The sequence below is a fragment of the Vicugna pacos genome, unplaced genomic scaffold (genome assembly GCF_048564905.1).
Source record: "Vicugna pacos unplaced genomic scaffold, VicPac4 scaffold_129, whole genome shotgun sequence".
Lineage (NCBI taxonomy): Eukaryota > Metazoa > Chordata > Mammalia > Artiodactyla > Camelidae > Vicugna > Vicugna pacos.
The window spans coordinates 343122-366373 of NW_027328809.1; the positions used below are offsets into that span (position 1 = coordinate 343122).

Sequence of the window (23252 nt, forward strand, 5' to 3'; positions counted from 1 at the left end):
GGTAGATACAAGACCTGCTAGAGAGTCGGAATTTCTTTAAAAATACATATATATTGTCCACATCACTCTGTCTGTGTGTATTTTGAAGTTCCTGGAGGGTGAGGGTTGAGTGTAATGTCCATCGTGGGACAGGTGGCCCATGGGTCTGTGTGCCTCAGATTGCCCCCTCCTCCCCAGTCCTCTTCCTCTCAGTCCAGGATGAAGTTCCCTAGTAGATTTACACACAGGTCTTGTGGAAATGGCTTTTCATTTTATTGTTTCACCAAGGAGGGTTGCCATCATGATCTCTGTGGTCAGGTTTTGGTGACCTGAAGGCTATGCAATTGGGGATTTCTATTTTATAAAAAGAAAAAAAATTACAAATACAAAATTAGACCTAGGTTGGTGGCAGGGGCTTTTGAAAGTGGGGACCATTAGCTTTTTTAGCTTCAGGTGCAGTGGCCTCTGGCCACGAGGACACATCCTCATGCTCTGAATTTGGAGGGACCAGTGGGTTCAGTGGGAATATTTACTGAGTGCATCTCATGGGCTGCGCATTCTCTTATTTGTACTGTGTGTTCCTTATTTGAGACGGTGAGCTGATTTAAACTCAATAGCCTCTTTAAAATAATAGACTTTTTATTTTTAGATGTAATGTAGATTCCCATGTAGTTGTAAGAGATAATATGGAGAGGGCCTATGGACTCTTTGCCCAATTTTCTTTAATAGTTCCATCTTGCAAAGTTGGGGTACTATTCATTCGTGACTCACTAACCCTTTTAGGTTTGTGTTATTGCCCTCATTTCTATTTATGAATAAACTGGTGTTGAGAGAAGCACACAGGTCTGCCCAGGTCACCCACGTGGTTAGTGAAGATTTGGGTGGAACGTGGGCATGGCATTTCCAAGCAGTACCATTATGATGGTCTGTGGCAGGGAGCAGCATTCACTTTGCTTGTTTATTCATTCATTCAACAAACATTTATTGAATAAACTCTGTGGGTCAGATGCTTTCATAGGGTTATCTGATTCTTCAGCAGTATGGAGAATCAGGTAATGTTTTCTTTTTCTTTTTTTTTTAATATGAGAAAAATATCTCTGAGAGGTTATAATCTCCCCAAGGGAAAAATAGCTCATAAATGAGGGATAGTACATTTGTACAGTTCCTTCTTCTTATGCAGGTGGTACCCTAGGCATTTTACATTTGCAAACTTCCATAATCCAGATATATTCTTGTAAGGCAAGAAGTTTTTTTTTTAATTGAAGTATAGTCAAGTTTACAATGTTGTGTCAATTGCAAGGTGGTTTTTTTTGAATTTTGAATGGAGAAAATATTTTTTGAGGGGGTTAATTAAGTTTATTTATTTGTTTCATTTTTCTAAAATGAGGTACTGAGGATTGAGCCTAGGTCCTTGAACATGCTAAGCACGTGCTCTACCACTGAACTGTACCCTCCTCCCCAAAGCAAGTTTTCTTACCCATTATTCTGCACCTTAGGAGTTCAAATAAATTGGCGTTGAAATCCAGATATTTTGATCCTACTATGGTTCTTTGCATTATATCCTGCTGAGGGGTGGGGAAGCAGTTCCTTTATTCATTCATTTATTCAGCAGTTTTGAGCACCGACTTTGCATCAGGGCCTGCCTAGGTGCTTGGAAACAGAAAACAAGAAATGATCCTTTTCTGCAGGGGATGGAAGCCTAGACCAAAAGCTGGGTAATGTGATCTGAGCTTCAGTAGCCATGTGCAGATGCTGAGGACAAAATTATCCCCGATTTGCTTGGACTTCCCTTGCCTTCTGGCTGGTGCACACCAGGTCGCCGCATCCCAGTGAGGCCCGCAGCCCACAGCACAGTATGTACATCGATTTACCCTCCCTTCTCGGCAGGGCCTGCAACATGAACACCCCTGACTACGTGCAGTGCGCTGAGGACCACCAGACTCTCCCGATTGTGGTCCAACCTGTGGGGATCATCTTAGAGAATTTCTTTTGCATCTATAATGGAATCTCCTTGGTGAGCCAGATCAGACCGTGCGGCTCCCAGTGGGCACTCTTTATCTACTATAGGTATCTCTATGCGCCCGAGAATGGATGGAGTGACTTCCAGACACACCGCAATGTCATGGGCCTTGTCACCATTACTGACTGCCTCTTGGCCAAGACCTTCTAGAAGCTCCACGCACAGAGGAGCTGTATGGCACCACGCTCTACGACTCTCAGCTCTTTGTCTTTATGCTGTATGGGGAGGTGGCCGAGCAGCCGCACACCGACGTGGCCTTCAATCTACGAGGACTGCGGGTGGTGGAGAAGAGGATCGACGACTTCACTGAGTCACTCTTCATCTTGCCCAAGTCCAAGTGGCTGGATGGGGACCCCGAAAATTCTGGGGAGAAGACCCCCCTCCTCTACATCCTATTTGACAAGGAGGACTTCGTGGGACTGGACACAGACAGCAGGCAAGTCAACCTGAAGGCCGGGCCACCCTGGCTGTGTGACAGATTGCTTCCTTACATCCAGAATGGGATCATCAAGGAGGAGGGCTTTCTTGTAGCCAAGGCGGGAAGGAGGTGTAGCCCGCCGGTTTTCAGACGTTTAAAACTAAATCCGCCTTTGTTTCAGAGAGATCCTTTTAGGGTTAGTGTGGACACTTACTCCCCCTTTCAGCCAGGACACTTGGGGGGACCCCTGGAGTTGCTGTCCAATAGAGTAGCCACAGCTACTGATGTTAGTAGTGCTGGGGAGGAGGCCGGTCTGAGCTGAGATGTGCTGTAAGTCAAATGCACATCAGACGCTGAAACTTGTCTAGTAAAAAGAATATAAACTATCTTGTTACTTTCTATATTGATTACACGTCAAAATGATAGTATTTTACATACAGTAGAATAAGTAAGGTCTGTTCTTAAAATCAGTTACTTGGTTTTTTTTTTTGTTACATTTTAAACGTGGCAACTGGGAAACGTTATTTACATGACTCTCATTTCATTCCTGTTGGACAGCCTGTCCTGGGACAGTTTCATCCCTTTGCTTATAAATGAGACTCTGAATCCCGAGACGCAGAATGAGGTGCTGGTTGAGCTCAGGGTGGAGCCGATGTCTCCTGCCTCCCAGGCCCAGCACCAGCACGGCTCAGGCCCTCTCCCCTGCCTGACAGCCACCATGCCAAGTTAGGACATCAGAAACACTGCCAGGGGCTTCCGAATTAGCTCCTTACGCAGGGAAAGGCGTGTCACGGTGTATGGGACACAGTAGGGAAAAATTCGTCCTCACTTTGTCCCTGTGATTAGGTCAAAGGCCCCACTCTGCCTTGGAAGTGCAGACGATCACTTCTGGGCTGCCTAACCCCTCACCCTCTACTATGTTTCCCTGTGTATCTTTCAAGCTGTCCCTCGGGCAGAAGAGGGTGAGACGTCTTTGCCGAGAGGTGGTCCCCCTTTACTGGGGAGAGTGAGGTGAGCTGTGTCCCCCCGGCCTACGGCCTCGGGCCTTGAGTCTGGAGAGCGCTCATGGCGGTCCCACAGGTGACGGTCGGAGGACATGGTACGTGCTGCCGGGCCCGCTGTGCAGGAGGGGCTCTGTGATTCTCTGTGATTCTAAGGTCAGATTCTACTTTCTTGTTGTTGGTAAGATGGAGGAGAAGATGCCAGAGAATTGATAAAAAGAAAATCCACACCAGTCCTGTGAATGACAGACACAGGGGATCCGTGTCCCACCTGCGTGTGGTGCCTGGCAGGCTCTGGAATAATTTTCACTTCCTCCCCGGACATTCCTCTATGGCTTAAGGAAGGGGAGAGGCATGTCGTGGCCATGATCTGTACTTGTCCTCACAGGGCCCTGTGATCTACATGCCCACACTACACTTCTGCTCCTTGGAGATGAGGTGTCAGGTTTAGGAAACTGGGCACTGCTGAGGGCATAGCTGCCAGAACCGTGCTACACCAAGGCTGGCTCCGTTCACCTCACCTGTCACCTCCTGTTGAGTCCTAAGGCGTCATTCAAGGTAGGTGCATCGGTGCAATGAAAGCAGGGACCTCCTTCACCCCCTGGACAGACTGGTGGGTGATCAGTGGAAGCCTGGAGCCCTGCCCCAGCCCCACGCCAGTGCCTCCTATTTTGTCATAGGAGGCACTGGTGACATTTTTGCTCAGCAACTGCTTGGCTCTGATTCTGCAGAGCCAACAGAGAATGCCAGCTTGTTTTTGCCTTTTGAAGTCTGCCCTTGGGATTTGGCGGAGTAGCTGGATGTGTGCTTAGCCCATAGTGGTTGACACTGTCACCATTGTTTACCCAGAACCTCGTGTACCAGGCATGGCTGCCGGCATCAAAATACAGCAGCGCATTAAACCTCCCTCCTGGTGGGTCTGTCTGTTCTGGTACCATAAGGGCTCAGCCAGCATCTGAACGTCAGTGAGATAACGTGGCCAATGAGATCGGGTCAAGCACGTTCTCCGCCAGTGACTTTTACTCCATTGTTGCTTTTACTATTACACAGTCATTAATTTTTTAAACAATGCTTTGGTTCAGGAGCAGAACCTAATTCTCCCCTGTTCCTCTTGGTGGGAGTGAGTAAAGTTGTCCAGCTTGAAATGCGACCACATTTTGTAGCTCAAAAGCTGTCTACACGCATCTAGGTGAAGTTTTGGTTTGGGGCGCTGACCACGTTGGGGTCCCCCGGCAGCATCGCTCCCCTCAGGCCCCTGCCTTCCCTGGATCAGGAGGTGAGGGTGGGTCTCACCGTCCCTGCGTCCCTGTCCTCATCACACTGACGTAATTTCTTGTAAATGCTGTCAAAGTCATTTTTGTTCTCGTGTGTTTCTAATTTTGGCTGTTCCTCTATTCCTTTTTCTATTTTCCTTTTTCCCTTATACCACCCCTTGAGCATGTTGTTGGGTCTGAAAATGTGGGCTGTGCACACCCTGCATTGGAATAGCCAGATCGCCCTCTGTGCCGTCTCCATCGCTATAAAAAGCAAAAACTTAACAGTTGCCATGATTCGTATATTATCCTAGTCATCTTATTTTCTACTTTTTTGGAATTTTTGCTATGTTAGCACATCACCCACTGGAGTTTGATATCTGTTAAAGTCCTTGCTTTGAGGAACCTGTTAGTTCGTCCTTATATTTGGTAACAAATGCTCTCTTACTAATTTTGTTTATTTGTTTTGAAGAAGTGAGATGCGAATTGATTTAGGCGGCTGCTGAGGGATTTTTTTCATGGAGTATTTAAACTTGGAAAGTCAAATTCTGCAGCACCTTGCTTGATTCTGGCTTTTACACAAACGTGCTCGGCACGAGGTTCCTGGCTGTCGCTGTGTGACGTGCGTGACGGCGCTTCCTGGCCGGCGGTCACTGGTGAGGAAGTGGCCGGCTCGGGGGTGAGCAGCTGCAGGGGACGCTGTTGGAGGAAGCAGTCACCGGTTTTTTGTTTTTTGTTTTTTTTTTGCATTCACCTTCCCAGTGCCATTTACTTTACTTTGCATTCATAGAGGGGCAGGAGCGGGCCTAAAACCATGCCACTCTTTTGTTCCCTTTATGAGGCTGGTTTTTCTAAGTATCAGGAAAACATTGCCTTGTCCTAAGTAACTGGTTCACTTGGATCTGGTGGACACAGGGACCGCTAAAGGGGACCGTAGCTTCCTCTCTGCTTCAGCCAGTGGGCATTCAGAGCCAGGTCTGAGGTTTGCCTCAGCAGCCGTGCAGTCCTCCCTGCACCGGCCTTTACTTTTACCCCTTTTTGGCAGTAAATAGCTGACTCTGTGTCTGTTGCAGCTGATGTCCACCACTGACGGCCGTGTGGTTATTTTGCGGTAGTGAGTCTCCAACACCCCTGTCAGCCATGAAGGGACCTTGCATTCTCACCCCGACCCTGGTTCATCTCACCCAGGGAAAGGGCTTGGCCACCACCGTCATGCTGGACATGAGGCCTTGTTTCTCCTTTCATGCTCTGGTCCAAATGTGGACACTTCATCCTTCACTGACTTGGTCTCGCTTGAGACAGTCCAGACTTTCTGAAAGAGTCCATCACATTCTGGGGGGGAACAGAACAGAAGTAAGAGTCGCAAGTAGGAGTCTAGGCTGTCTGGGTTGGCAAATGCAGGCTGGGATCTGTGATGGCCGGTCTGTGCCCTGGAAACTGGCCTTTCCCGTGGCTCCCGAGAGAAAAGGGGTCGGAGCGAGAACAGACTTGCCTGGGTTCCTACCATCCTCATCTGCTCACTGACAGGAGTGTCAGCTAACTAGGAGCTCCCCCAGACCTCGGGCCCTTCAAACCTCAGATCACGGGAGATCCTTGAGTCCTTTTTCTGGTCCTTCTTTGTGAGAATCCAGTGCCTTCTGAGGTGACTGGCAGCAGGAGATGCCTCCCCCTCCAGGGAACTCCCTTCGGAGGACTGTGACTCAGTGCACCTTGCTGTGAGCTTGTGGGTTTCCATCGTGCTCCCTGCAGAACCAGACTTGAGACTGGCTTAGCGACAGAAATAACAAGACTGATTCCAGGGCAGGGCCAGGTGGAGGGAACAGTGGAAATTGAATGTGACCTCAAACACCTAGGTGGGTGCTGGGGCTGTTACTAAAATGGGGAGCCTGGGAGGTACCTGCCAGGAATCGAAGTCTAGAGTAAATGGTGGACATAAGGCCTTTTTTTTTTGACATATGGCATTTTTAAGATGCCATTTGTCATCCAAGTTAGGACTTCCAAGAGGCACTCGTGTCTATGAGCCTGGGGCTCAGGTGAAGGAGCCGGACTAGAGATACACATTGGGATTCGTCATTCTTAGCTGGTGTTCACAGCCGTGCAAGTGGATCAGCTCATCTCAAGAGGTGCAGACTGTGTCTGAGGGGGGGCAGGGCTGTGCCTGGTTTGGAGGAAAGCCCGGACCATGCAGCTTTGGTGTGTCAGTCAGCGGCGTTTGTGATTTTCAGAGCAATGGCATTTATCCTTAAGGTTCTGGGGGGTGGGCAGGGCCACACAGGAAGAAATCTGAAGAGAGGGTTTTGGCCACGTGTGCGCGTCTTGGGACGATCCAGAAGCTGCAGGGTCCAGAAGGGGAAACTCCTCAGAAGCTGGAGTCGGAGTGGGGAGTTGGGAGAATGTAGTCACACTCTCCTGTGATGAAGGGAGGGAGGCCTAGGGAGTCTGCACCCTAGCGGACTCTCTTTCCCACGAACAAAAGGCAATCAGACAGAAGATTTGAGGTAAGAAGGGATGGGCGTTGGGAGAGGAGCCAACCTGGAGAACGGTGGTTGAACAATTCTTGAATAGTCTCCCTGAAACATAGAGTTAAAAAAACCCAGACTCTTAAGAATATTGATAGTGACTGGGGAGGAGGCAGTTGTTTTTCTGACCTCCTAAGGGTAAGGTATGTATCCGGGGATATACAGAAGAATCGGGCAGTCTGTTCCTGGGGCTTCACCCTTACCAGGGGGAACAGTGCAAGTTTAAAGGGGGAGAAGGGCAGCGGAGGGAAACTAGCCAGGCCCCGTGTCACGTACCAGTCGGCCGCCCTACTTGCGTGTTGCATTCACATCCATGCCTCCCAAGTGGGCGGTGGCAGCCCCGTTTTGAAGATTGGGAAGCCTCCTCAGAGGTTTAAGGAATTGGTTCATTTAGCAGCTAGTAAATGCTGTAGCAGGATTCCAGCAGGGCCTTGTCAGACTTCAAGGGCATGTTCTCTCTACTAATTCCGGTTGTACCTGAAATGGTGAAGTGAGTCAGTTTCGGAGCCTTTCAGAGAAAGTACGCTTTAAGTGCCTCAGGACTGTTGCACAAAGCCCAGTGTTCTTTCATGGTTCGGAACCACCGCAGTGCTTTTTGCCCCACAGATGTAAGGTCTTACTCCTTTGACGATGGCGTGGTTGTAAATGACATACAGGTGCAAAACCACACTTAGCAGCTTCTGAAGGGAAACTCTCCTGTTCTCCCTTGATCGACTTTCTTCCACGGGATGTAACTGTGCTGCAGCTAAGGCCTGAGCTTTCCGTATGGAGTGAGGGTTTGATATCCAAATTTAGCATAAAACAGTCAGATGGAGAAAATCGAAGATGACAATATATTTTGGGGTTTCATTAGACAAGACATACTATCTGTTAATGGCTCATAAAGCTAATGAGATTGAGTACAGAACATTGCATTTCTTACTTTCTACTGAGAGCTGTCTTCCAACATAAGGTTCTCTGCTTTGGAACTTCAGCTCAGCCACTAGGGCGCCTGTCATTGTGTTGGTGTGATTGCATTTACACAGTGCATGTAATCTGGGCTTCCTTAGCCCCAAACACTCCAGTGCAGAATCATAGGCTGTAGCCATCACTTAGTTATACAAATACTTCTAAAACTATATGATACCAAAAAAAATAAATAAATAAAAATAAAGAGAGAGAGGGAGATTGCCTTTATCAAAGTTCCTTTGGATTTTAACTGCAAAGTGTTGTTGAGCAGCTCTGGTTTCCTTTGGATATGAATATATACATTTCTTTGCATGTAACTTGGATTTCAGGCTTGAACACCAAGCTCTTGTTTTCCATGAGCCACAAAAATCATAGCCAAATGACACACGTATGAAACAGTTTATTCTTTTTATCTGAGAGAGAATCCTTGAATTTGGGACTTGAGCTGCGACTTTCCTGTTTGCTCTTCCCACCCCTCTTGTCACCTCACTCCTTTTTCCCACGTGGCCTCCAAGAGGTCATGGTCTCATAAGAGCAGGTGGACAAATACCAGTTGGTCGCCAAGCAGTGCTGCTGTAGATGGAGCCCAGCCAAGAGCTAAAGGACATCATCAGGGAGGACTTCCTGGAAGAAATTGGCTCTACATTCAGTTCTGGGGACAGAGTAAGAGTCAGCCAGGGGAAGGAATCAAGAGGGTGACTCAGGTGGCAGGAGCAGCCCGGGTAGAGGCCTGGAGGCTTGTGGGGTGGGGACTCGGGGAGACTGCCCTGTGTGGTCCAGGGTGGTGGGTGACCCTGCTTTGAAGGACACTGGAGAGGGCCTAGGGGTGGAGGGCTTTGGAGGAGCTTGGTTTTTACTAGAACTGACACAGAAGAGGCAGTGAAGGGTGTCAGCAGGAAGTGACCCTTAGGAGAGCAGCTCTGCCTGTCCTTTTGAGTCCCACCCCTTCATTCTTTTATTCACAAAACACGCAATTCTGAGTGTCTAGGGGAGAGGGGGTGGACCCACAGTAGTAAGCAAAATGTACTTGCTTCTTGAGAGCTTAGCAGTGTCAGAAGTTGACTTAGATTAAAATGTTTTATTAACACAGCAGGGCACCTAATCCAAAGTGCGGAGGTTGGAGGGAAGGAAGACTTCCTTGACAAACAGTTAAAATGAGCCTGGAGGCTAGTGGGAAGTAGCAGCAGGTCACGGGGCCCCTGAGGTCACTGGGGACCTGGTACTGAGGTGAGGATGGACAAGCAGGGTCGGGGGTGGGGCTAGAACTCTACCAGGGAGCCTCTGATGGGTTTGAAGTGGGGGAGATGTAATCAAATTTGTGCTTTGGGAAGGCTGCCTTGGCTGTGTGTGTGTGTGTGTGTGTGTGTGTGTGTGTGTGTAGCGGGGAAGAGGGGGAGGGTGTGACCAACTGGGAGGGTCATTAGAAGACCATTCACAGGCTCGGAGGCCACCAGTGGGAGAGGGGCGTCGGGACTGCTTGGGGACCGCAGGGGCAGAGTGGATGCCGGGTTTCCTTGTGTGGAGAGCTTGTTAGCGGGGTCGCTCTAGCGACACCTTGTGGCTGGAAGTAAACAGATGGAGGCCGCCAGGTGGACTTACCTCTTCTCTCCTTCCCTGCCTTGTGTGATGATCTTAGCTCTGCCAACATATGGAACAGAAGAGCTAAGTTCCAGAGTAGCCCAGGACTTTGCTGGGCTCGTTCAAGTGAGAGCAGATAGGATTTAGGCTTGTGTTGAGATCTGTAAGTTAACTTAGCTAGAAACGTCCTGTCTTTTGGATTTTCATAGGGGTAGTAATTCTTGATAAAGATTGCTTTCTTGGTGAGAGGAAATTTAATACAACTGATGTCTTTCTCAAAAAATATCTTATCTTTAAGAAATTTAATATTCAAAATAATAGGAATATTTTAAAATGATAAACTAAGGCTTTCGTGTAGTTTCTTTGGTTTCTGAGTTGATGTGTAGGTAGACCCTTTGCATTACATAATAGCACATCTTTGACAGTATTTAAAGAGCTGTTAGTGAGCGCCCCCAATTTGAAAGCATCATTAAAGCTTGCTCTGAAATAGTGAAGTCATATAGGTCTTGTTTGCAGAAGCCAGATATTTGGTTTATAATCTGCAGCATAGCTCCCTTTATAAAATAATAATAGATTCAAAATTAACAAAGTGGAAAATAATTGATTTTTTTTAAAAAATGAAACATAAACTTTCTTGTGCTATTGTTGCAACTGGAAATTTTGAAAAGAAAAATCCTATTGTAATATCATCTAAGTGAAATACATATATGTCTGTCACATTTGAATAGTAACTGCACAGTGGTTTTTGAAGTCAGGATCATTCCAGCTCAGATACTGGCAGTGATGGTTGCTGGTTTTCAATGGAAGAGCCTAAATTTGCTTTCTTAGCTTTATTCTTTTCTTTTCTTTTCTTTTCTTTTCTTTTCTTTTCTTTTCTTTTCTTTTCTTCTCTTTTCTTTTCTTTTCTCTCTCTCTTTTTTTTTTTTTTTTGGGTAGTGCGAGGGTTGAGTAGTGCTGTGCCAGCATGATTTGGGGGCAATTTGTGGGCAGATGTCGTGCAGCAGCAGTGAGATATTTCCATGCATTTTACTTTCCGGACATCACCAGGGAACATGTGTGGTTTGTGCCTGCAGGATGGGATGCTGCAGGACTCCCTGGTCCATCAATGTTATGTCTTGGAGCTGCTCCGGTCAGTGAATGATTTTCTGTGGCTTGGAGCTAATGTGGTCTGATGCAGATGATCAGATGTGTAACTAAAGTACTGTTACTTGAAATAAGAGAAAAGCTAGCAAAAATGTCTCTAAAATACAGGATGAGGGAGGAGAATTGGCTGAGCTGCTTGCAGTGGGGAATATTCTCAGGTGACTCCCTCACTGTGTCTCCTGTCACTATCCCCCACAGCCCTGCATGGCAGTCCTACTGAAGCAACCATGCACTTTCTCAGAAACGCGCTGAATTTCCTTGTGCCTCTGATTGTTCACTTTTTTTTTTGAAAGCACATCTTGCCCTTTGCTTAAATGCCATCCCTGCTAGCCACCACTTACACTCATTCTTCTGGACCTCGTCCATATATAGCTGCTGAATGAAAGAACAAAATGTAGTATCTCCATTTAGTGGAATATTATTCAGACATAAGAGTGAATAAAAAAGAAAAAATAAATAAAGGGGAATATGAAAAAAGCCATCTGCTCTGGGTAGTCCACCCTGACTGCTCAACCCGGCCTTTTCCCTTTGAAACCCCATCCCTTATACCCCACTCTACTATTTTTGATAGTATTTACCACCTTCTAATAAAGTTTAACATTTTCAAAAAAAAAGAGACATGCTGATACCACTTCAACATGGGAAAGCCTTGATAACAGCACGTTAACTGAAAGGAACCAGACACAAACAGCCACATATTGTTGATTTCAGTGATCTTAGAAATGCCCAGAATTGGCTCATGCAGTGGCAGAGAGCAGATGATGGTTGCAAGGGGCTGGGTGGAGGGGGGTTGTGGAGTGACTGCTAGTGACAGGGGTGTTCTATTGGGGTGATGAAGTGTTCTGGAAATAGATGGTGGTGAGGGCTGCACAACCGTGAGTGTGCAGAAGACTGCTGAGCGCTGTCTCTGGGAGTGCTTGTTGTTGGGGCGGCTTTATTTTGTTCTCATCCTGTAATGTGAAGGGTCATCTTGTGCTGAGACCATTCAACTCCTGTGAGTGGTAAGGCTAAGAGACTTTGCAGAGTCATGTTTCTTTTTTCCCCTTGCTGAGTGTAGGCAAAAATGGTTTAAGCCTGAGAAAGTGCTCCATATGCAGAAATGTCTTTCAGTTTTGGCTGGTGTAAAAATCTTGTGAGCTTTTTAATCATTTAGGACAGTCTGTAGGGGGAAACAGCCTGTGAAGCCTGGGTGAGACTTGGAAGAGCCGCGCTACCCTCCCAGACACGGGTGGGGATTTCACCCCCATTCAGGCAGTGAAGGGCCAAGACCCGTGAGAGGAGTTGACAGTCATGAATATTTATGTGTATCCGCTGCTTCATCTTGGATATTAATTTCTAGCTGAGTCATTTTGTGGCAGCAGCCTCATCCTACATCAGGAATTTATAGTATCTGCTCTTTGAGGTGAAGAGCTGACAGACTTGATTATTTAACAGTCTATCTTGTATTGATATCTCAGATTCCTTTGTCAACCGCAAAACAGCAGAAATACAGACGTCCTTTAATGCCGATGTGACCTGGAGCAGGTTTAGTTTCTGTACCTCAGTGACCTTATCTGCGTGTGGGGAAGATGATAACAGTGCTTCCCTCAGAGGGGCTGGTGAGAGGAGACTGAGAAGCACAAGTGGAAGACTTACACGAGATGCTCATGAATGACAAAATTTAGTGCTCTCAGCCTGGTGAGGCCTCAGGGGCAGAGATGTCAGAACAGAGCAGTCCTAGCCGGAGTTCGATCCGCATTGGCAGGTTTTATGATCACTATCACCACTGTGGGTTATCAGGTAGTTTTAAGACTTGGTAATATGAATTCATGAATAATGTTAAAGACTAGACAACTCAGATCCGGTTTACATAGTTGTCAAGATTTCCTGTGAGAAATGGATATTTTTTCCCCATCTTAAATCTGAGTGGATTCTCTAAAAAAATTCTGTAGTCCTCCATCTTTTTCCTTTAATTCTCCTTTTTTTTAAATAAAAGTTTTTAAATGGAGTTACTGGGGACTGAACTGAGGGCCTCATGCGTGCTGAGCACATACTCTCTCAACTGAGGTATACTCTCCCCCATAATTTTTTTAAACTTTACTTTCTTAGTATTCAGAGGTTAGAGGCCTCTAATTCTTTTTTTGGAGACTTGTCCATAAACCGGTAAATCTAAAATTAATGGACAAAATTTGGTTTATTAAAAAAATCATTAGAACTTTTATCAATCCATTCAAAAGGAAATGCTTATTGAGTTAAAATGTTTCTCCTTTATGGTGATTTCTAATTTTTGGTCTAGCTTAACTTATTAAAAGTAATCCTCATCATCATAATGACCAAGCTTGCTGTGAGTGGACACCTACCAAAGGCTAAACTGTTTTTCTCATGTTTTACTTCAAAGCAGGTGTTTGACGGTAGGTATCAATGTCTCCTTTTTGCAGCTGAGGGATTGAGAGGTGGGCAGCTTGTCCCAAATCAAACGCAGCTGGCGGTGCCTAGCTCGGTGCTGGAACCCAGGCTGCACAGGATGCATTCTCAATTTCTCCTCTGATCAGCCTCCCGTTGAGTGGTTTCCCGAACTCCTGTGAGTCCATAAATGACCGATTTTGGCGATCTCAGCCTGATGAGGCCTTCAAAGGAGAGACACCAGTGAGAATGTGAGACAGAGCGGCATAAATTAAAATTGTACATTTTCACAAATGTTGCATTCTCAGGTAATGACTTAAATAGTTTATGTTTTCTTTATATTAGTGCTATGTAAGCACTAAAAACAAAACATTAAAAATGATTATAGTGCAAAATAGGAGTGGGCTTTGAAAGTCCAATCATTGCTAATGATGTTGCTTGTTTTTCTCTAGTGGTGCTTATTGACAGAATAATTTACAATGACTGAATTTGTTTTATGTATGTAGTCTTAGTATGGAGGAAAAGTTTGTCAGTGCATATTGAAAGTAAAATCTTTACTCTTTTCTTTCCTGATGATAAATATGTACGTTGTTTCCATGGCTTAAGTATATTTCCTCATTTGTGAAATTTGAGTGATGCCGTTTACCATGTCTGACTGTGAGAGGTAGACGCCTTGTATACAAAGCATCCAAGAGCTGCTTAGTAAAAATGTGCTGTCACAATGACAGATAGTTTAGAAGGATCAACTGTGAATACTAAAGAGGGTGGCTTGTTTCTGATGCATATTCAATATGGATATATATGAATATGGCTTAAAGTAACAAGGATTCAGGGTTTTGTGTGTGTGTGTGCGTGCAGTATGAAGTTTTAATGAAATCTGTATCATTCTATTGAGACAGGGACTAGTTAAATTGACTTAAGCAGACGACCTTGAAGATTATTTACACAGAATGTGTATTGTTACAACTCAGTGTTCATGCTGCCGTGTAACTATACACTCAGACATTTAAATTCGTAGGACTCTGACCAGAAGCATTAAGTTTAGAAAAATCCACATTGATCATTTTCAGGGAATAAGCTTCTCTCTTTTGTGATTAAAGAAAATTTTGATTTATTTTTCTGCACTCTTAATAGGTTTTAAAATATCAAAACATTGATTTGACATGTCAGCTTTTTTAATAGAAAAAAGCTCATGCTGTTTTAATATGTAAATAAATGTTTTTGTATTTCAATACACTTCTATGATTTCCTGGCTCTTTGAGAAGTATTTTGCAAGATACTTAGATTACCTCCTGTTGGAAAAATACAGACATGACTTTTATGAATATAGGCCTAGTACAGGTCTGTTGGTTTTTGCTACAGTGCAAGACATGAGGACTAGGAGAGCAGTATGTGCTACATAAGCTTTTAGTTATCTGATTCTTGTTTCTGATCCACAGGCAATTTTTGTGTTGCACCTTTCCAGGCAACCAGGAAGGCCTTTTAAGCCATAGGTGGCGCTGTTACACCTTCTTACAGTCTTAACTTTCCTGTTTGTAAAGGAAGTCTTAAACAACGTTTTTTTGTTTTTTTTTTTTATTCCTTTGCTTAGTGCTTCAGGGTAGCACAATGTCCATTATGTCTGACTACCTGGAACTATTATTCTGCTTATGTCTTAGTTTTATTCTATCATCTCGCTGTGAACATTTCAGACTTCCTGTGCAAACAGTTGCAACATCGGACTTTTCTTGCAGTGTTAGAAACCAGTGAGCCGGGATTTTATAAAAGAGCTAGAAGCGGCCTCTGGAGCACCTTAAAGCTGAAAAGTGTACTGAGTTCCCTAAGTATTATCCCCACCGCTGTGTGTCAATGGGTGGTAGGAGATTTGGTACATATACAAAGGGGTGTGGTGTTTTGACTTGGGTTTGCGTGCACGCGCTGCCACTGAGCTACGTGATCCTGAGTCAGTTCTTTCTGAGTTTTTCCCTCGTCTGTGAGATGGGGACACTCATTTCTGCTTTGTAGAATTGTGAGAATTAGAAATTATGTAAAGTGTTTAGCACAGTGTGTATGACAAGAGGGCTCATAATCTTAACTGCTGTTTGGTGTGAAGCCATCATTTGATAGTCTTTGGCAATTACTGAGAAACAGGAAAATAAGAAAAGCTGGTTTTATGATGAAAGATATTTGAGGAGGTTCCATAGTTCCTATACACATAATTTAGCATCAGCAGAGTCAGGACAGTTACACAGTCGCCCTGAACCAATGTTAAGCCACAGAATTTTTGTTACTTCATATATGTTGGGGCTTAAGGGGACCCAATACTTATACACATGTTGTGTCCAGCAGCCAACTGAGAGATGACAAAGAAGAACAGGCAGGCGATAAATGTCTCCTTTATTACTGATGAAGCCACGTTCTCCATGAAATTCAGGGCTGTGGGAGAGTGAGTGTCATGACACTATGTCCCAGAATTAGAGACTTACGCAGTCCCAGGTAACTCTGGTCCACAGCGAGCATTCCCTTGAGAGATTCTGACCCATAATGCACAGGACTGTCTTGCCATGGAACTGAGCATCCCGGCTGCTTCCTAAGGGTGGCCAACACTGGAGGGGAAGGAAAGCTTTCATATGCCCTGCTTGTCTCCCCGGACTCACACCTCAATCTGTTAGTGTGAGGAGGGCTAGCCGTGGGCCAGTGGTCAGGGGTGTGAAGGGAGAAGCAGTCTCCCATGGACCAGAGGAGTGGGGAGGAGGGAATCCCCCCTCAGATTAAACAGGTGGTGGCTTGAAACAGAAGGGTGCTCCTCAAGAGTTTATAAGAGGGGAAATAAGGATTTCCTTTGGGACTCAGAATAGTCATGAAACACAGAAGATGATTAGATGGGAGACTTGTAAATCACTTTCTTATTAAATTGAAATTTGTTGGGCACCAAAAATGTGCTACATTCTTTTCTGAGAGTTTTACAGAAATGAATCCTCCAATTTTCACAACAAGTGAGTAAGAAAGATTTGATTGTTATCCCAGATTTACAGTGTGGAAATTGAGGCACACAGAGGGTAAGTAATTTGGCCAAGGTAACAGAGCTAGTAAGTGGCAGAGCTGGGATTTAAATCCTGGCTATCTGGTTTCCAGGCTCCCAGGGATGGGCTTTGGGTGTTTACAGGTATCTGCATCCCTGGATCTCTGTACCTCTGCATCAGTTAGACCAGAAAGGACAGGGAAAGTGGAGTTATACAGGTACTCACAGTCGTGTTTCAGCCACTGTCCATGGAGTGTGCCCCGTGATTGGCATTAATTGTTTTCCAGGCAGTAGATCTGTTCTTATAACAGAAATTTAGTCCATTGAGTTAATCTAGAAACCCTTCCTGCTCTGCTTCTGTCCACGCTTGCCATGTGACTGCCTGCCCGAGATTGGGCCGTGGAGGAGAATCTGTACTCATGGTTGAACTCTGATATTTCAATCTGGTTTGTAGTTTCACATCTCCTGTTACATTAATAAATTAAATTTCTGGTTTTCTTGCATCAGTGTGTCATAAGTTTGCTTAATGTGAAACCAGTCCATGGGAGCCGAGGGGTGCTGACGGAATAATTTCTGAGCATGTGGCATTTCTACCCGTGCAGAAATGGCTGGAGGATGTCCACCTTCCTCACTGATTTCTCCCAGCAGCAGGGTCCTCTCCCACCCCCGGAAGTGAGGATGGGATCTCTCTGAGTAGGCCATTCAGAGGCCGAGTCCACCAATCAGATGAAGTACCTGGAAGTGGGTTTAATAGAAGAAAAGGGCTTCCAGGTAGTCCGATGGGCTGTTTGAGTCCGTTTGGTGAAAAGATGTCCACTGTCTGTGGTTGAGCTGCTTCTTTGCTGTTTAAAAGTCTGTATTACATGAAGGGATTTTAAAAAGCAGAAAGGTGTGATTTCAGGTGGTACATCCGCACCGGTGAGTAGTGCTGGATGACCGCCTGTGTGAGGAATAGACAGAGTCTTACAAACTTCATAAAACAGCTTTTAAAGCTCTTCCATCTGAGTGCACTTCGTATGGGGTCCAGTTCATGACTGGTCGCGCTGAGAGGGCACGTAACTGATGATGGCAGAAAGGACACGGAGGCATCAAAAAGGTCCCAGACATGTTCTGTGTTTAGAGGATGGGGCACAGAGTAACATATTTGAGCTGGTTTTTCATTGAACACTTTTGAGTATTTTCTAGGACTCCCCAATCCCCCATGGTTCCATGCAGCTGGGTGTCCCCTCAGTGCAGCTCTGTCAGCGCTTGCCCTGGGCTGACGCGGTGTCACGGGGAGCAGGACGGTCAGTGTCCCCGGCTCCTCCGAGCTCCGTCTCCTCATCCGCAGAGCCGGGTTTCTCATCCGTGTCTACTTAGTAGGATTGCTGAGAATCACACGTGATGGTTGTCAGGTGTGACTTTTGGTTGTCTCTGTGATTGGCGTATAGTCAATATTTGATAGAAACACTTGTTTTTTATTATAATTGTGGCTCCTAGATTGCAGTGCTTTTAGTCTGCATTTATTTTTTTATATAAATTTATTCTTATTTTTAAGTAAGCACTTGTATTTATTTATTTTCATGAAGGTACAGGGGATTGAAGCCAGGAACATGTGCGTGCACAAAAGGTGCTCTACAATGGAGTAATACCCACCCTCCTTGTCTGCACTTAAAAATAAATATTTCAATACACAAAATATTTCTTAAACACCATCATGGGTCCTATTTTCTGCATAGACAATTGAATACATATGCCATCTCAATAAGAATAAATGTCATGGGGACATACCTTTCTAAATCTGTTTACGTGTTTTAAAACGATCATAGCTAGTGAAAAACACGAGTCTTGGATCCACTACTTCTTAGGGTCTGCTTTGCCATCATGGGGAATTACATTCTACAGAGAAGGCTTATTGGATCTCATTGATATTTGGATGATTTTGCAATGTTCAAGGCTTTCAAAAGCTGACCGTTTTGTATTTTAAACTAACTACAAAGTTATCTTCTAGAAGTTGTAAGTCCTTAGCTTGTGAAGTGCCCAGTAATTCAGTTTGTATATGTCTGTGTCTCTGTGAACGTGTATGTGTGTGATTTCAGGAATATAGCAATAAGTTCCATATAGCCTTCTGAAATCTTTCTCCTCCAGTTCAAGGTGTAGGTATATATTTACACAAATAAATTGATACTCTTTTGTGATTTGGCATATTGGTGGGAATAAGAGGTTCTCATAATTGTTTCAGAAGGGTTGGGGAGCATGAGCTTAGAAAGTGGGAGGAGATAGAGGCAGGGAGGTTCTTTAAACTTTGTGCAAGATGAGAAACAGTAGCTTTTCTTTTTTCTTCTAAAGCAAACTGGCACTGAATTGTAACATACTAATACTCAGAATTGCTTTTCTGATCAGAGACAAGTGCCTCAGATTTTTCAAGGCAACATGAATGATGAAATGTGTTTTAGCAGTTATCTTTAAAAGTAGTTTTATTTTTCAAGTATAAGTCTATAGACTGTTCTTTTTTTCCCAGCTGTACAAGAATTTCTCATTGATCCAGGTACGTGATCAATGTGTTTAGTTTCTTTGGGTTATTTATTTTTTTTAAGTGCTTGATTCATTCTGGTGTGAATGAATGTTTAAAATTTCTGGATTTTGATCTTTAAAACTTGCTGATTTATCAGAACTGCAAAAAACCTGATGTTTGTTCCTTGTTTGGTGGGGCAACCTATTGATTTATGTTGTCTGTTATAGAGGGAAATTCTTCCTCTAGCCTGTAGATAATTAAGTGAATGGTTTGCAGTGTGCCTTAAAAATTATTTGAATGCATTGAGCATGTTTGTCCAGTGAATTTTGGATTGAGTCATAATAATGACTTTGCTTTGATTCTGTGGCTTTTGTCCTCTCCAAAAGAATTTGAATTCTCTGTTGCATTTTGTATTCGTGTTCTTAACAGGGGAAGGAATTTTGCATTTTTTACAGAGGTGGGTTTTCCTATCCCCTCTGAATTCCTTCTGTAATTGATACAGCGAAAATCTGTTATTGCAGTGCTTAATTATTTCATAAAAAATTTTTTGGCTTAATCAGAAACAATGACAAAGAATGATAATAAAAAATACGAAAACCTTCCTTCCTTTGAAGAATAGAAATGAGGTGGTCAGGCTCACGCATGCTTTGTACCTGACACACTTACTCTCATGTCATTGTGTATCATGAGTCGGAGATGGAGTTGCTTCAGGTTTATAGATTTTTGTTTTAACATTTGTGTTGAATTCATTCTCTAGGCCTGATGATTCCTGTTGCCTTTGTGGAAAGTGTAGATGAAGGGAAACAAATGCTTTGTTTTGTTTTCAGGAGGCCTGAGATGCTGATGAGAAAAGAGTAGAGGGTGGGCTGAGGAAAATAGTGATAGACCCTAACCTCCAGGCTGAAATTGATGAACAAAGAAATCAATTAAGTGTATCGGTATTTGACTAATAGAAGTCAGACAGCCCAGACTGTCTAGTTATGCCCAAAGGAAAGTACTGAATTCACCTGCAGAATTAGGTGCTTTACCATGTAGAAGCAGCTTAGAGCAATCAGAAAAATCAGTGATGAGATATAAAAACAATATAATATCTTTTATTTCTGAACCTTTTCTACATTAAGTTGTGTAGAGCTAAAATTAAGTTTCAAGCACCAGGAGTTAAGAGTTTAGGTGGTTCTGTGGGATCGTTATTCAGGGATGTGTCTAGACCCTGCTGGAGTGGCCGAAGCTGGCAGGAAAAGATCCAGAGCCAGGATTTTTCATCCTAGGATGTCCTCCATAATGGTTCCATGTGGGAGCCCATGATTGAGTTAACAAGTTGTAACACATCGCAGCCGCCTGTCAACTTTAAGAAAAAAAATGTGCTTATTAACTGCTTTAAAGCAAACACCTGTGCATCCTCACTCCTGTCTCCTTGCCATAAAAAGCAGAGACAATGCCTTGCTTGCATATTTGAGGTTATAGATAGCACACTGCTTATTGCACAGCAATGACCCAGGCCCTCAGCTATAAACGCCAGGCCTGCGTGGTGTTAGATAGTCTATTATCCCCAAAACAGGGACCAGGCTGGTCTGGTGGTCTGCTTTGTAATGAACATGTCTAAAAAATGTATCTTGTTCCCCTCAGCCCATGACTTCCCTAAAGGTAAACTAAGCCTTAGTACTCATGGTGGAGTCTACAATCTCTGTCTCATCCCTTCTTTCCCCAAGTTCCTGCCTACTATCTCACAACTGTTATTGACTTTTTACTTTGATTATACACAATAAATATGGGAGCATTTGAGAGACTCGTGGATTTGGCTCCCTAATCCCTCTCGCTTTCTTTCCTTTTTCCACAGTCTTGAGAAATTCATTCCGTGTCGGTAAGACTTCCGCCAGCCAGAACCCACAGTTCCAGGTGAGAAGGATGCAGGCTTTATCCCTCCTACCCGAGGGAGAGAGAGGAGATAATTGAGATATGCTCCCCTGTGGTCCCTTCCTGCCCCAGGGCCACTCCAGTTCACCTGCAGCCTTCTGGCCTCTGCTCACAGGGCCTCTGTCCCAGGATTGACCGCAGCCTTTTATTCCCTTGTCAACATTCCCTGTGCCTTTCAGAGGTTGCTCTCTTCTCTGCAATTCAACCCTGGCAGATGTGATGGTGGTCAGCGTGCTGATGGGCAGTTACTTGGGGACTCCCAGGAGCCATGCTGATTCTCCTGAGTCACTCGGGGTTACAGAACTGTCAAGCACTGCAGGAAGCCCATTCACGTGAGTTCAACACAGCATTACATCACTTTCATTTTATTTTTGAATTTTCAGTGGAGAAATTATTTGTAGCACACTGTTCCAGATTTTAGGCCGCCTGCTTTCCTCACCACCATTTCCTTGTTGGCTCTGGTGCTTGTTTTAAGAACCAGGTTTCTTCTCTGGTCATTTGTAGCAGCTGGGCTTGCCGAATCCTTGGTTTGCATTTGAAGCAGAATGCTTCTTCGTGATGTCAAACTGATTTTCCTTGTCATGTCTGAATATTTCTTGTACACTCAGCAACAGTTTCAAGTGAAATGCTCTTGTCCAATTTCGGTTAACTAATATTTGCTGATCTCCTGCTTTCATGCTGAGGGCAGTTTCTTCTTCCTGTAATAAATGTTAGCAATTTGCATTTACTATGGAAGGTACTAATCCGAGGTGCTTTTGTTCTTAACAGTTTTAATACAAATCACCCATTAAAATGTACAGCGGATTTTACTCTATGCCCAGAAATGTGCATCCCAGTCAATCTTAGAATATTTTCTTCCCCCCAACAGGAAACCCAGTACGCATAAGCAGACATTATCAACTTCCCCATCCTCCCCAAGCCCCAGGGAGCCACTCTTCTGTCTCTGTGGATTTGCCTGTGCTGAACATTTCATGCAAATCGAGTCACTTCATGTAAGTGGAACCGTCTATTTTGACTGACTTCTTTCACACTGAGTAACGTTTTCAATGTTTGTCCATGTTGTGGCCTGAGTCAGTACTCTATGCTTTGCTATTGCTGAATAATATTTCACTGTATGGCTGGGCCCCTTTATTTACCCATTCATCACGTGATAGTCATTTGGGTTGTTTCTGTTTTTTGGCTCTGAAAATTAATGGCGAAAAGTAATGGTGAATATTCCTGTAGGAGTTTTTATGTTAACATTTGTTTTCAGTTCTCTTACTTGTGTGCCCAGGAAGCAGAATTGCTGGATCATTCAGAAGCCAAATGTTCAACTCTCTGAGGACGTGCCAGGATGTTTTCCAAAGTGGTCACGCTGTGTTACATCCTCACCAGCAATGGCTGCGGGCTCCGCTTCCTCTGTGTCCTCATTAGTGCTTGTTAACCTTTTTTTGATTTTAACCTATTGTAGTGAATGTGAAGTGGTTTCTCCTAGTTGTTTTGACTTGATTTCCTTTAGAGCTAATGTTATTGAACACCGTTTCATTGTGCTTATTGGCCATTTGTATATTTTCCTTGAAAAATATCTTTTCAGATTCTTTTTTCATTTTTTAATTGAGTTGCCTTTTTATTGTTGAGCTGTGGAATTTTTTTTTTTGATACACAAATTCCTTATCAGATAAATGATTTGAAAAAATTTTCTCCTGAGTGTTGTTTTTTCACTATCTGGATGGTGTTTTTTGAAGCAAAGTTTTAAAGTTTAATGAACTCCAATTTATCTCTGTTTTCATTTTTCCTTGTGCTTTTGGGGTAATATTTAATATCTGATGTATTTTATTAAAACTTGTATATATAAAATAACTTAATTCTTAGGACCGTTCTAGGAGATGGGTGCGGTTGTTGTCCCCAGTCTATGCATCGGAGACTGAGATGCAGAGAATTTGACTGACATATTAGTGTCAAAGCTACCCAGTGCTGTGGGAATTCAGACCCTCATGTTTTTCCCTAGCATCTGAGCTCAACACCACCATGCTCCAATCTTTCCAGGAAACGTTAATGAAAAAATCTTTACTTTTTTGATTTCTTGTTAGATTTTTTTCTTATTGGGGACCTCAAATTCTCATTTTCTTTTCGGATATCAGTGTCGATTTATTTTAGGTCTCATGTAGGGAGAAGCATTGCTATCAGTTAACTTCTTTATTACTCACTCTCCAGTGATGATTGTTGCTAGTTGATCTAATCAAGTCATGCTTAAGTCTTTCCTGCTCATGACACTAACAGCAGAGTCATGACTTATAGAATGCTCAAAGAAGAAAGTACTTGAGTGATTTTATTTTGCCAACCAATCAAACCAATCAAATAAAACCCTGGTGTTGACACAGACTATAAGCCCTCCAAAATAGGGTCACTGTCTTCATTGTGTTTCATTTGTTGGGTCACAGTGTCTGGATAGTGCCTTGCTGTCCAGCAGTTTTGTGAGGATACGGTGCTCGTGAATCATTGTAAGGACAGAATTTTGACAACAGACTGTGTTGTTCATTTCACGACGGGAAGGTAATATAGAATTACTGTTCAGATCTGTTTTAAAATTAAGCTTTGAATTTTGAGAATAGTTCAAGAAGCC

The 23252-nt window shown here is 44.0% G+C and overlaps 1 protein-coding gene across 1 annotated transcript in view; it reads left to right on the forward strand.

Annotated features, from left to right (window-relative positions):
- Nucleotides 1-2092: 2092 nt before the first annotated feature.
- The window catches only part of LOC140695063 (trafficking protein particle complex subunit 9-like), a 30033-nt gene continuing 8873 nt past the window's right edge, over nt 2093-23252 (forward strand). The window contains exons 1-5 of the mRNA XM_072958000.1: nt 2093-2435; nt 3807-3976; nt 20574-20632; nt 20830-20982; nt 21519-21642. Coding sequence (XP_072814101.1) covers nt 2212-2435; nt 3807-3816 — 234 coding nt within the window. The 5' untranslated portion in view covers nt 2093-2211 and the 3' untranslated portion in view covers nt 3817-3976; nt 20574-20632; nt 20830-20982; nt 21519-21642. The remainder of the gene's footprint in view (nt 2436-3806; nt 3977-20573; nt 20633-20829; nt 20983-21518; nt 21643-23252) is intronic.